Source organism: Sinocyclocheilus anshuiensis, unplaced genomic scaffold, assembly GCF_001515605.1.
Source record: "Sinocyclocheilus anshuiensis isolate Anshui unplaced genomic scaffold, SAMN03320099.WGS_v1.1 scaffold1230, whole genome shotgun sequence".
Taxonomy (NCBI): Eukaryota; Metazoa; Chordata; class Actinopteri; order Cypriniformes; family Cyprinidae; genus Sinocyclocheilus; species Sinocyclocheilus anshuiensis.
In genome coordinates this window covers 1,043,181-1,058,443 of record NW_015558637.1, presented here as the reverse complement: position 1 = coordinate 1,058,443, position 15,263 = coordinate 1,043,181, and the positions used below count along the sequence as shown (strand labels likewise).

Sequence of the window (15,263 nt, the reverse complement as noted above, 5' to 3'; positions counted from 1 at the left end):
TGTGTGTGTGTGTTTATACACAGTGTATGTGTATATATATATATATATATATATATATACATATATATATTAGGGCTGTCAGTCGATTAAAATTTTTAATCTAATTAATTACAGGATGCTGCGATTAATTAATCTAATTAAGCGCTAACTAAATTTGGCTGTGAAAATACCCCCAAAAGATAATTTAAAGCTATTATTGTGTTAAATGTTTAAGCTACAACGGGCTAACATAAAGTAACTTTTATCCAAAGCGACTTAAAGTGCATTCAGGCTATACATTTTTTTAACAGTATGTAAAATACCTTCTTTTATGTTGTTCAAAAGAAAGTAATTAATTCAGGTTTGAGACAACATGAGGGTGAATAAATGATGACCGAATTTATTTATTTATTGTGAACTATCGCTTTAATGTTTTTTATTTACTTATTTTTTTTTATATAAATGAAATGATACTCTAAATCATTTTTTTTAACATTAAAGTGTGACAAACATGCAAAAAAATAAGAAATCAGGAAGGGGGCCAACACTTTTTCACACCACTGTAAGTGCATAGTGTATAGTGCGTCATTTGGGATGCAGCTTGGGTCTTTGAATCATTGATTCACACGATTCGTTCAAAACGCGGATTCATTCAGAAACCAAACACTGCTGTGTTGCTCGGAGACACACAACAGTTCTGCTGTGGCTTTATAGGTCAAATTTTCATTGGCAAAATTGAACAAAACACACAATATTGTGTTTAAAATATAACACAATATTAACTTCTTATTTACTGAACTGTTGTATCAAATCACATTTGCACTCGTGCAAATCAGGACAAAAGCAGCACTCGTGCGATACTGCTCTCGCTGCACATGTGATATCGCTTAAAGATATGAGACATACAGGGGCATTTCAACCCCCAATATCTTAAATTTTAAGGCATAACTGCATTTATGGAGTTGTTGCTCTGCATTATATTTGTCAACAGTCAACTGTATGAAATTTAAGATGATGTACAGGTCTGGGGGCGGGCCAGTGCGTTAACTGCGTTAAAATATTTTAATTGCATTATTTTTCATTAATAATTATATATATATATATAAGTGCTGTCAAATTATTAAATACATGCATGTGTTTGTATTTATACATACATAGTAAATATACACAGTGTATACACAATATGAATATAACCTAATTTATTCAACGTTGTATATATGTATTTCTAAATGAATGTATTATATACTGCACTCATGTTATGAAGCATAGTGTGAGAACACAATTTTCACAATATTCTAATTTTACCAAAGGCTTCCAAAGGAGAGCCAAACCTCATGATTCAGATTTTGACATTTTTTCTTCCTTCCCATTTTATGTTGGATTACTGAAATCTCCTCTTTTATGACTGTTTGCAATCCAAAGAATTTCTCTTCCTGTTATTCCAGTTTAAATTCCATTCCAACATCCTGTGAGACGTGGCCAAATCAATTAAAATTCTAAATTCTAAATTGAAAGGGAGCCAGTTCTGACTTTTGCCCAACCCAGACTGGTTCTTTGGAGGCCTGCGAATGTGTGAACCATGCATGGAGGAAAACGGAGTAGTTGGGAGCAGAAGCAAAGATGGTGGAACAAAAACTGAGAAAGACGGCATGACGGAAAGGAAAATAAAGGGCGAGCTGACAGTCATACGATATAACCTCCTTGCATAATAGAAATTACAGAGTAGCTCAAGGTAGAACCACCCTGGGGGCTTTTAGAGCTAGTGGGTGTTGCGTCTGAGGAAGTGATGTGAATGCAGGGTAAGCGGAGGAACTATGTGGGTGTGAGATCTGAATAGAGCTCCTGAGAGTCAGGCTGACAGACAGGCCCTTTGTTTTTCTTGATTGGCAGGCACTTGTTTGTCCCTGCTTGCTGGAGAGTAGCTGTTCTACTCAGTCTGGTGCTGAAACCGAGTTGCCAAAGTCTCGTTTTTTCAAGTGACTCACTAATGCGCACCCTTAGAAATTGTTATTAAAGGCTGCATGATTGAAAGCTCATACTCTGTGAGAGACAGAGTCATAAGGCTTAATCACAGTTTAGAGGACATCTTTGTGGAAATTGTCATTGGCATTGACACTTCTTCTGCTAGGAAATAAATCCATAGTTTTCTTGGCTTTGTATTCAGATAAGAGCTAGTGAATGTTGGGAGAGCCGGTGGTAATTTACAGAGGCACAATGCGCCATCTCCTTTCCTTTTTCTCCTTCTGATCCACTCTCTCTCTCTGTGCACTTCCTTCGGTTTCTCCCAGTCATTCCCTAAGCGCAGCATCTGTCTGCCAACGCTACCTCATTTGCACATTTTTCTTTTCAAATATCTCTGCGTTCATCCTCCCAGGTTATGCAATCAAGCTTGTTACCTAGAGTTGGGAACTGAGAACTGAGTTGCGTTTTTAAAAAAAATACTGTACCATAACCGATTGATTTCCATGATGTTCGTTTCCATTAATGGTACTTGAACGTCTGCGTTCATCTGCCGATGATGTAGAACTGAATCTAAGGCGCTATGGAAAAAGAAAAAGAGTTTGCAATGGTAATTCTCTCTCATGTGATGAGAGAGAAAGATGGCAAAATTATACACAGATAATAAATAGACAAGAGAATTCAACACATTTTTTTTAAACAGGCACTCACTAGAGTACTCAAAAGAAGTTCTAATATTGCTTTGAGGCCCAAGTAGGGTAGGATTTTGACAGCGGGGTAGGATTTAGTCACAAAGTCTGTTCTTTATAATGAACTGGTCAAAAAGACGATAAGTTGTCAGTTTGAATCAGTCTAACAACTCACTCACTGACTGAATCGATCACTAAACCACAACTCGAAATGAATCGAGAACACCTTCTGTGTGCTGTGTGTACTTAAGGCTTGTGGTACTGTTTTTTCATGTAACAATCCAAAGTTTTTAAATATTAATATCAATTTTATATATATATATATATATATATATATATTTACAAAGGATTTTTTTTTACAGATTGGAGTAGGTTTGTGTGTGTTTTTTGTATGCATTGTACCGGTATATGTTTTACTTTGTGAAACTCTTAATTGTTGTTTAAAATAAAATAATGTTTAAATATAGACATTCTGAACTGTTTTCAATGGAACTTTAATAAAAAATGTATTAATTTATTATTATTTATTTATAATTTATTTAGTATATATTCTTAGTATGTAAATAGGACCAATTATTCAAGTCCTAAAAGAATCATTAGAATACTTAAGGAACCAGAAGCGTTCTATAAAATCTACCTCAGAATCATTATATTTCTTCCTTTGTTTAGTATTTGTCGTTAGTATATAGTTAGGACCAATTATTTAAGTCTTAAAAGAATCATTGGTGTAATTATTAGAAACCAGAAGCATTCATTGGAATTTGAACCAGAATCATTAAATTTCTTACTTTTTTATATAAAGTATATGTGTTTAGTATATAGTTAGGACCAATTATTCAAGTCCTAAAGAAACCATTAGTGTAATTATAAAGGAACCGGAAGCATTCATTGTAATATGAACCAGAATCATTAAACTCCTTAGGATTTTTGCTACCTCTCAAGGTTGTTATAAATCAAACTCTCTCTCTCTCTCTCTCTCTCTTTCTCTCTGTTTCAGAGATCTCAGTGAGTCTGCTCTCCGTCATTGTAACGTTCTGTGGCATCGTGCTGCTCTCTGTCTCTCTCTTCGTCTCCTGGAAGCTCTGCTGGTTGCCGTGGAGAGATAAGGAAGGCGGGGGTCTGAGCTTGACGTCAGGGCTCCTGCCCGGCGGGGCCGTTTTGGGTGGGGTCGGTAGTGGAGGGGGCCCCTCGCACCTTCCTCCCCTGTTGCAGAGGAAAGATACTCACTCCTCTTCCTCGCTGTATCCCTCACTCTCGCAGCATGGCCAGCATCACCCCCATTTCTCTGACCTGATGGGGGTGGAGGGTGGAGGGGGGCTGGTAGTGGGGTGTGTGGTTGGGGGTCCGCAGGAGATGCAGGAGCATTCTTACCTAGACATGGACACTTATCCCAACAATGCTGGTGAGTAAAAGTCTGCTGTGTATCAAACTCAGAAGCACTACTTTGCTCTTTGTGAGACCTAAGAGATGGTGATTGTTGTTAATTATGCACCATTCTCTTAACTACTTCTTTCATCTTTTCTATGGCTTATGGTTTCTCTTGTTTTCAGTAAACCTTAAGTTGAGCCAGACATCTCCCGAGTTGCCCCCAGCAACAGAAGGAGGCTCAGCTGCGAAAGACCTGCCCAATGCTCATTCCCAGCAGCAGGTCACCACCAGGTCAGTGACCTTCTCTTCTTGTACCTGTCTGTGGTTTCTATGTGTGTGTGTTTTACAGGATGATGGAGTGAGTGTGTGGTTTGTGTCTTGCGGAATGTGTGCAGAATGTTATATTGAAGTGAAATTTAAAGCTGCAGTCCGTAACTAAAAATGATCCGAAATCAATATTTGAGCAAGTACATAACCAGCCAATGTTCAAAACTATTGCCTTACTTTAGCCCGATTCACAACGGTTAGTTTATAATAATGTTTTCTAATTTGAGTGGTACAGGTAGGTTTTCGCTGGAAATTCGAGCACGCCGCTGCGTCATTACATCACATCTGTAAACATAAAGAAGTTGTCCCGGCTAATAAGCTATCGCATGTGAGGATCGTGCAGGTGGCGGATCGTTTATAGGCTTTTCTCACAGCAGCCGGAATAATTAAATGTATCATTTTGATGGCGGATTGTAATCCAGAAAGGATTATGTGTTTATAAAACACATGTGAATGAAATTTAATTATATTCCAGTTATAAATGTTCTTCTGATTACAGATAGCCTGGGATTACACAAGATTCGTATTTTAAAGAAAACCAGTTCGAAGGGAGCATAATTTGCTTTTTTTGAGAATAAAGTATAACAATAATAATAATTTGAACGGTTTGATGTGATATGAGCTAACCGATCTTTAGATTTAATCACCATTGGTAGCGAGATTTATGGTAATGATTTTTTCCTCAGTTGGTCAGAACAAACGTGGCAGACTTGTTCAGATGGCAATATATGGTGAAAATTCTTATTTGGGTCATATTCCAAGACGTAGGCTAGAATCTGTGATTGCGAAGTACTGTAAATATCCACACCGTTGCAGTGACTGACTGCCACACATACTCTTCAGAACATTAGATTCATCCGCGCTGGAGCCATGCCGACTCACAACCCACGCAAGGAAGATAATTCCTCACACAGCTGCAATTCCAGGTTTTCAAACAGAGATGACGATAAAGAGGCAAAACTTACGGACTGCAGCTTTAATGTTTTTCCTTTTAAAAGGTCTTACATATGCTACTGTTTAAAAGTTTTTTTTCCCTATTGTCTAATGTTGTGAAATACTGTTACAGTTTAAAATAACTGTTTTCTATATATTCTAAATGTATCTTCAAATGTAGTTTATTCCTGTGATGGCAAAGCTGAATTTTCAGCATCATTACTCCAGTGTCACATGATCCTTCAGAAAATCATTATAAAATGCTGATTGGATGCTCAGAAAACATTTCTTATTATTAACAATGTTGAAAAAAGTTGTGCTGCTTAATATTTTGTGGAATCAGTGATAGAATCAGCAGTGATGGAATCAGCATTTATTTGAAATAGAAATCTTTTGTAACATTATAAATGCCTTTACTGTCCCTTTTTCAAAACCCCACATTCAAAAAAGGAAAGAAATGTAGGCCTATAAATAAATTATATTATTATATATATTATATAATATTGCATACAAAATAAAATAGAACAGGCTTTATTTTGTTATGACAATTAAACACATGGGTATTTTACTTCTGAGTTTTGTGGAATTCGTCTTTCATTAGATTCTCACTATGGCAGTACAGTATGTTTTGTAATATACTATCGTAAAAATGATCATTTAAATTAGTTTAAGTTAAAGGCAATGCAACAAATACCATGACGAGTACATGCTTGACATTTACGTATTGTTTTTTATTTGCATTCACATTTTCCCACTTTTACCCCTCAATTGAATTAGATGATTAATTAATAGAATTAATCAGATTTAAAAAAAAAAAACGAATATGCAATGCAAAAAATATATATTTTTTAAATCGTTCAGATAGTTCTTCCTTTCATAAATATCATCTGAAGATGTTTTGTTTCCCCCTACCAGTCCTTGTGTTTGTTGTCTATACATGCGCATGTGTGAGTGTGTTCACCCTCTGGTCTCTCTCCAGGCCTAAGCCCATGACTCACCAGCTTTCCAGCCCTGATTTCCATGGTGAGGAAAAGAGTGAGCAGCTGACCAGCATTGGGCAGATCAAACCAGAACTTTACCGGCTGCGCCAGGGAGACCAGGGGGATGGCAAACAAGGCGACACCTGCGGCAAAATCAGCTTCCTCCTGCGCTACGCCTTCAAGTGAGTCCACTCGGATCCATCCCGCCATTACCTCCTCTCCCCACGGGGAAGCATCTCGTGTGGAATTGTCCCACAATGTGGATCCATGCCTCTCAATACATCAGTGGGTTATAAATAGATCTCATCGGCAGGGCTCACAATTGAAAAGGCGAGCTGGAGAAAGAAACAGGGGAGTTGCAGTCAGCACAATGAGTTATAGTCAGGCTGTCCGTGGGCAGCCCGTGCACGTCAGACCGGGTCCTTTATTTTGCCATCACGCAGAGGGACATTAGAATGGTGGAAAGTGCTGATGTTTGAGAAATGAAGGAAGGAGAGGCTGTTTCACTCATTAATTATATATGACCAGCCAATTTAAACAGCACAGCCTGTCAACACATAATAACACAATACTGTGTTACGGCCAGAATTACAGAGGAGGCCGAGGGAGAGAAAGAGATGAAGATGGGTGAGTGGAGATTGATATCTCATTCCTTACACATAGGGAGCAGTTCAAATAAATGATTTGACACCTCTGTCCCTGTTCATTACATTATCGGTCTATTATGTTCTGCTGTGAGCTCTAAGGTGAGTATGTCACGATTGCGTGTGCGCATGAGATGGAAAACTTTTGAGTTAAAGGGATAGTTCACCTAAAAATACAAATTCGTCCGTTTCCTCATGTTGCTTCAAACCTTGTCTTTCTTACTTCTGTGGAACAAGTAAGGAGATGTTTAGCAGAATGTCTAAGCTGCTGTTTTGCATATAATGAACAGCCGTGATCTCCCTTCACTTTCATTGTATGGAAAAGAGCAGCTTAGAAATTCTGCCTAACATCTTTTGTGTTCGGAAGAAAGAGGGTTTCAAACAATCCAGGTGAGCAATATATCATCGTAGTCTAGACATGATAAACTGGTAGAACTTTGTCAACCAGTTTAGATTTTGAAATAGAAACACATAATAACACAGCACTGTGCTTCTATGCCCTGCATAGACAGCAACAGAACTACCACGTTCAAGGCCCAAAAAGGTAGTAAGGACATCATTAAAATAGTCCATGTGACATCAGCGGTTCAGCCTTGATTTGATGAGAATACTTTTTGTGCGTAAAGAAAACAAAAATAACGACTTTATTCAACAATTTCTTCTGTTCCGCGCCAGAAGTTGACGCACGTTCACAAGAGCACCACGACGCATTCATTTGTGTTTTTGTTCAATTCTATTACTTTGTCCTATTTCTTGTAGTTAATTTAATTTCTGAAGGTTTACTTGTCTTTTTACTTATATTAAGTAGGCTAGTATTAGTTTTTGCTGTTAGAATCGTGAAATTTCAGTGTCGTCTAAAGTTTTGGTGTTGTGATTTTTTTTCCAGCAAAAATAACTATATATTGTTATCATGAAATAAAATTACTCATATCATGATATAACATTTTTTGATAATTTCGCCCACCTGTAGTGTGAGTAAATGAACAGAATTTCTTTTTAAAGCAAATGCAAACGGAAATGTTACTCAGCGTTTGCATGAGGTCTAACGGCCAAGATTGTTTCTCATCCCCATGTGTGTTTAACTGACATCATCACACCTCCTGCTATGCTGTTGCGTTTGCAATACATCAATGCGAATATGTCACAGCTACAAGCATTTTGGGAATAGCGGGCAGGTTGACACTGTCAGTCAGAGTCGCATCTGGTGGGACGTAGCTTTCTATCAGCACAGCAGTAGGCCGATAACACGTGCGGCGCAGAGGGAATAGCAGCTATTTCTAACCCATTGTCTATGAGGGTTAGAGCCGAATGTTGTTTTATTATTATTTTAATTTATCCATCTATTTGTCAGATTCCAGCTGAGTGCCGATCATTGCGTTTTCCAGACGAGCGCTTTCAGACAGCATGTGCATGACTTTTGTTTGAGGTCTTGTTTTGTTTCATAGTGATATTGTAAAGGGGGCGGGGGCGGGGAGGGGGGCCTGTGACTGAATATAGAAAAGCCGTTGTGCAGTGCAACACATGACTGGGGGGGGGATTTCACTCTGTTAATGTGGGCAAGACAGAGCCTATCATTTTCAATCATAGCACTAAGTGCTAATGGCACCCTACGTTTCTAAAGACCAACCTGATTTAAAGTGTGCTGTTGTGCTGCATGCCACTTGACTTGAGATTCATTTCTAATTCCGCTAAACGGATATAATGTATATTAGACTGGACAGCTCAAAATGCATCTGGATGACACTGTTTTTTACAACTTGAAATGTCAACAAGTATCTTCTTTTGCAATCTGATGTAATTTTACTATTAGCGAACATGTCTTTTGGGCTGCACATGCTGACAGCGATTAAATTGCAGGACATTTCAGTGTGTCTGTGCCATTGGTTGCTAGTAGACGATCCGACTCGACCACTATCCAACAATTTTAGGGAGTTAATCACTGTTTGCACTTGCATTGGTGATTTCTGCACTGATCATGGCATCTGAATCATGTTTAAAATGTTATGTTTATCTACACAATTTATCTGACCATATTCCCATTATAACTCTCCCGCCCGTCATTTGATTATCAACTGATGTGTTTTCTGTGGAAGTAAAGAGCATGACATTAATAATTATATAAATATAAATGACCATTCAAAAGTTTGGGGTCAGTTATATTTTTTTAATGGAATTAAAGAAAGAATTCTATTAAAAGGTTGCAACTATTTGATCAAAAATACAGTAAAAACTGGACTATTATTGCATTTAAAAATAATTGTTTTCTATTTTAATATATTTTAAAATGTAACTTATTACTATGATGGCAAAGCTGAATTTTCAGCATCATTACTCCAGTCTTCAGTTTCACATGATCCTTCAGAAATCATCTAATATGATGATTTGCTTCTCAAGAAACATTTCTTATTATTATTAATACAGTTAAAAACATTGCTTAATATTTTTGTGTAAATTGTGATTCATTTTTTTCAGGATTATTTGAATAAAACAAAAAAATTAAACAAATAAAATATGCATTTATATATATATATATATATATATATATATATAAACCAACTATATCAACTATATACTTTATCACATCAGTTGCTGTTGCTCGTATTGCTGGAAGTCGCCAACTGTCCTTAAAAATCTAAAAATTGCTGTCAGCATGAATAGCCCTTAAATCCTTGTCTTGATATGATTGTACAATAATGAATGATTCAATTTGTCACTTACAAATTGGATGATAATATCACATGATTAATTTATTTGCTTCCATGCTGATTGGTTGAGATTTGTACCATGTCATCACACATTCTTTATGATCGACATGTCAGTCTAAGGCCATATTGGATTTCTTCTTGTGTTCTCCCTCCCCCGACGTTGCTGATTTGTTTAAGTGTTCTAATGAAAGGGTGACGCATTTGCTAACACTGAGAGACACATTCTAACAAGGCCTGATTAACAACCACAGAAGTTCCCCCGCCTCTCTTATTTACATCTGCACAAACACTGGGTGAGCCTCGCGCTTCAGAAGTTCACGGTCATGCTGTGCTTGGCACCAGACCGCAACAACCCCGCTGCAGTCTAGCCATGAAATGACCTATGGTTTGCTTCGTTATAAGCTCTGGATTATTTATAAAGTCCGGTGTTGGAGGCCACAGTCATTGCATTACGCATCAAATATTCATGTCTTTATATTCCCATTAAGGATGTATTATCTCATATATTCACGTTCGTACAAGATCCATTTAGCTTGCGCAGCACAAGTACGGTTCTGTCCATCTGTCAGTTAATTCCAAGCCGTTGAGCTGGGTTGTACAATTGGCACCTCCTCTCTTTTTCCCCCTGTTTTCCTGAACCTGACAGCCACTGAGCCTCACTGAACTCGATGCTGCAGCGCTGTCCTGATACTGACTTGGATGTCAGCCTGTTTCTACATAAACCAACGCTCTTGTCATTGCTGGTTAGATGACGCTGAAGTGAACTGAAATGAGGCTAGCGAGCGCAGAAATATCCAGATAGTTCAAAGTGAATTATGGTGACGCTGACATGTCTTTCTTACAGCACGGAGCAGCTGGTGGTTAAGATACTGAAAGCCCTGGACCTCCCGGCGAAGGATGCCAATGGTTTCTCCGATCCTTATGTCAAGATCTACTTACTGCCTGATAGGAAGAAGAAATTTCAGACCAAGGTATCTTTTTTTATCCTAGCGAGTCAGCTCGCTGCTTTTACAATAATCCACTGTTCAGATGGCAGACCCTCTTAGGACTCATTAAGATCTGGTTGCGTTTCTCAGCCTGCCTGTGGATTTTTTTTTTCCCAGTGCCCTAGTTCATCTAAAAATACATCTCTATCAGCCGGTGCATTTTAAATTAACTTTATGCATTTGCAGTTTTGATGTTAACCAATCTCTTGTTCACTCACTTTTCCCTCTCAGCTCCTCCGCTTATCTAATTTCCTTCACTTTCTCTCATTTTCACTCGGGCTTTCCGTGGCTCTGGTTCGCAGGTGCACAGAAAAACTCTCAACCCGGTTTTTAATGAGACGTTCCAGTTCGGCGTGCCCCTGGCCGAGCTGCATGCACGCAAGCTCCACTTCTCCATCTACGACTTCGACCGCTTCTCCAGACATGACCTCATAGGTCAAGTGGTGGTGGAAAACCTGCTGGACTTCAGCGAGGGCACCGGGGAGAAGCCAATTTGGAGAGACATCGTAGAAGGAACCGCGGTGAGATAATGACACAAACACATATTAAACCTTCATTAGACCTTAAACACAAACGGAGTCGGTGAGAGTGCTTGATAGGGTTAAGGCTAGAAGGGATACAGCAGTGGCTACTGGGCAGGCACACATCAATATAGTGTAATTTCTGTCACACTATACAACAATAATTACTATTTTGCATTATTGTAAGGGGTAGTTTTAGGGTAGGGGTAGGTGTTAATAAAACACAATCTAATAGGTAGAAAATTAAATTTCATTGTTAGTTTCCGGTCGAAGCTGTATCCCTTCTAGCCACAACCATTTGATAGCATTGTGTATTTGCACATGCTGTCTGAGTTGTTTTAGCCCTTGATTTATGCAAATTAGGTAACGCCACAAATACGGCAAAAAAGAATGGTTCTGAGTGCTAGGTTGTGAAGAATGCAGAATGCTACACTACAACAGATGTTCGACTACTATATTGAGACCGTACAGCAGGGCAATTCAACTTCAGTCCTGGAGGGCCACTGTCCCGGGGATTTGAGTTACAGCCCTAATCAAACACACCTGCGGGTAATTTTCAAGAAATCCTTCACCCAAAAATAATTCTAAACTGGTATGACTGACTTTCTTCGGCAAACCAAAAAAGAACATATTTTTTTAAGAATGATGGTCCCCAATCTGTTTTGGTTACCATTGGCTCCCATTATGTGGACAAAATTTTTTATGCTCCACTGAAGTAAGATAGTCATAGAGGTCGGGTGAATAAATGATGACAGAATTTTCATTTTTGGGTGAACAGTTGATTAGATTGTTGAGGTGCGTTAGAGTGTGGTTAAATCTAAACCCTGCAGGAAAGTGGCCATCCAGGTCCTGAGCAGAACAGCAATCGTTTTTTTTGCTACATTTATTGCCATGCACAGTAGTAGAGACAGGAAGGGGAACAGGGTGGCAACATGTCCTGGGCCATACTCAAACCCTGGTCTGCTGTGAGCACCACTGCTCAATATGTCAAAGCACTCGCACTGAACATATCGGCATCATGCCAACACCTCAATAGGAAATGCTGGAAGTGCACTTGACTACACCAAACTTCTGGAAGTGAGCCAAGATATAACACTCTTCTCCTTTACTTGATCATCATTTGATAAATTAGTGCTGTCATCAATAAAAATATGCACAAATGTCTCTTTTGAGCAAAATTGCTTTCCCTGGGCAGTACATACGCAATGTTAATTACGCAAGACAAATAGCGCTGAGTTTTGTGAATAAAGTAAATCTTCATTGAATCTACACTAAAAAAAATATTAAAATCTAAATGAACTGTTTTTATTTAAGTCAAAAATATTGCTTAATATCGCCTGAAAACATTCACTTATACAAACAAAGCAAATTTTTATTGATTAAATCAGGTAGAAATAGCTCTTTAAGGTAACCAATTTTTACAATGTAATATATGTAGAAAGGAGGCATGTTTGTCCTTTTAAAAATGGCATTTAAAATTAAATTCAGCACTGATTTTGTGCCTATAGTGTTTGTTAACTGTTTTTAGAGTGGTATGTGATTTAAAGGAGTCATAAGATGCTGCTAAAAAGAACATTATTTTAGTAGTTTCGTTTTCACAACGAAAAACACAGTGGCCTAGCGGAAGCCCCGGCTTAGCGTGAGCTGAGGCCGGGCTAGAGTGAGCCGAGGCGACGGTGTCGAGAACGGTGTGCCCGGCAACTGTCTTTTTACGCGTTGTGTTGCATTGCATCGCGCTGCGTAAACATAAAACTCTTTCTGCATTTGTGATCAGAGATGACTTGTAACACTCCAAAGAGAAAGGAAAAATTTAAATCGCATCATATGACCCCTTTAAGATGAAACACGGTTTAGTGAATTTAGCCCAAGAAATTGTGATGGATTTCATAAGAAGCTTAGCCAGGACAGATTTTATAATAATGGTGGTAACTTTTATTGTACTTGCATATTTCTCTTAAGTGAAAAGTTGAAAAGCTAATTTTATATTCACGAGACGTTTTTCACAATTGATAATCGTGCGTGATTACATGCCAAGTCGATGATGATGATGTGTCCTTGGGGACGATGGTAGCAGAGGTGTGAGGAGATCTAGTGATGCATGCGCTCGTCCTTCCAGAGAAAATTACATGAAATTAGTGAAGGTCAACTGTGCAAAGGAGCCTTTTTTCAAGAGCACTCCAGAAATTGCCACTGCATCTTAATGGAGCAGTTTTTAGAAACATTTTTATCATCATCATAGAATATTGTTATTTTAAAATGTGTTTGTACCTTTGGAGAACAAAGAGAATAAATCAAATCAAACACAAGATGCAGTGTGCTTAAATAAGGTAGATGAAATTTTCCACAGCACGACTAGGTCAAATGAAGGAAAGAAGATAAATTTGGCACCATCTACTCTGTCTGACGAGACAAATTGAAAAATTATTCAGTGATGCATGCTGGATTTGAGTATGTTTCTGACATTTGTGTGTCTGACGTGAATGGGTGTAAATGAAATGTTTACACGCAGGATTCAGCCAATCGGCTGCTCAGGTGGCATTAGCGGATTTACTTACTCGGCTGGTTCGAAAAAAAAAAATGACTTGAGGTATAATACATTTTTCAAGGTGCTGATGTGTAACAAAAAAATAAAAAAATTCACATCACATGTACGGACACAGACCCAAAGCTGGCAGCTCCTATAGTTCTTGGAGATGTACCTCAGATGCTTGACGTTTTTGATGAAATATTGCAGCTCTTTCTGTTTACCTCTGCTACCCTTGTTCTTTTTTCATCATAGCTGATGATTAATTCTGTCTGGCAGAACAAGAACTTGAGAGAAGGATGAAAGTTTCAACAAAGAGTGTAAGGGAAAAAACAAGCCTAGCATCTCAACACATATGCTTCAGATAGGAGAATCCGCCCATTTGATTTCTGTAAACTCATGCAAGTGATAATACGACAAATGTAAATAAATTTTTAATCTGAATTAAGCACACACTATGTGGAAAAAAGTATAGGGATACAAACCTCTTAATTAGTCAATTAATTTATAAAGATTTGTAAAAAAATAAATAAAATAAAAATAAAAAAATAGAATTCAAACATGGGTCTGTGATAGGATGCCAACTTTGCAATAAGTCAGTTTTTGAAATTTCATCCTTGCTAGCTATACCATGGTCAACTGTAAGTGGTATTATTGGAAAGTGGAAGCATTTAGGAACAGCAGAGGAAATTATTACTTTTACTAAGCAAAGATGCATTAAACTGATGAATAGAAAGTTCAGAAGAACAGCATTTATTTGAAATAGAAATACTTAACGTCATAAATGTCTTTGAATAAAATCACTATTATTCAGAGAATCCTGAAAAAAAATGTTCTCGGTTTTGAAAAATCTTACCCAGCAGAACCATTTCAAACATTATTAATAATAATAATGAAGGTTTCTTGAGTTCAAAATCAGCATATTAGAATGTTTTTTGAAGGATCAAAGCTGATGAAAATCCATCAAAGAAAAAAAATATTTTTTAAAATACATTAAAATAAAAACGGTTATTTAAAATTGTATAATAATATCTCACAACAAAGCATTAAAAATTATATGCTCACTTTATTTTAAGGCCCAATTCTCGCTATTAACAAACCATTAACTACAACTTTTGCCTCAATAAACTCCTAATTTGGTGCTTGTTATTAATAGTTAGTAAGGTAGTTGTTAAGTTTAGGTAGAATAATAAGAATATGGTCATGCAGAATATGTGCTTTATAAGTACTAATAATCATGCTGTGATGGGCTCTGAGACATGCTGCAACACATCAAGCTCCCTGCTGTTATATGAGGCTTGACAGGAAGTGCCCACTTGTAACTTTAGGCGTGCTTACAGGCTGTGTCTCACAGAATTTATTCAGGAACACATGGATTTTCCATTCATTGAAAGAATAAAGCATTTATTGAAGGTCTGTGGGAGAGCTTCAAATTAGATCAACACAGTGTTTCCTACAGAGTCCAGTTGTGTAAATACTTTCCTATTGTAATAGTTCTCTAGTGTAATAAATGCTACCATTCCAAAGTTTGGGATCAGTAAGAACTTGATACTCATATCCACATTGAATTTATACAAAGTGACAGTCAAGCCATTTATAATGGCTATATAAAAGGCTGTTCTTCTGAACATCCCTGAATCTTGAAAAA

The 15,263-nt window shown here is 37.6% G+C and overlaps 1 protein-coding gene across 1 annotated transcript in view; it reads left to right on the top strand.

Moving 5' to 3' along the window:
* Positions 1-11,100, top strand: part of LOC107680842 (synaptotagmin-C-like) — a 26,940-nt gene extending 15,840 nt beyond the window's left edge. Inside the window, exons 4-8 of the mRNA XM_016476893.1 lie at positions 3,625-4,029; positions 4,178-4,286; positions 6,235-6,417; positions 10,429-10,555; positions 10,873-11,100. Of these exons, the coding sequence (XP_016332379.1) occupies positions 3,625-4,029; positions 4,178-4,286; positions 6,235-6,417; positions 10,429-10,555; positions 10,873-11,100 (1,052 nt within the window). The remainder of the gene's footprint in view (positions 1-3,624; positions 4,030-4,177; positions 4,287-6,234; positions 6,418-10,428; positions 10,556-10,872) is intronic.
* The last annotated feature ends 4,163 nt before the right edge of the window (positions 11,101-15,263 follow it).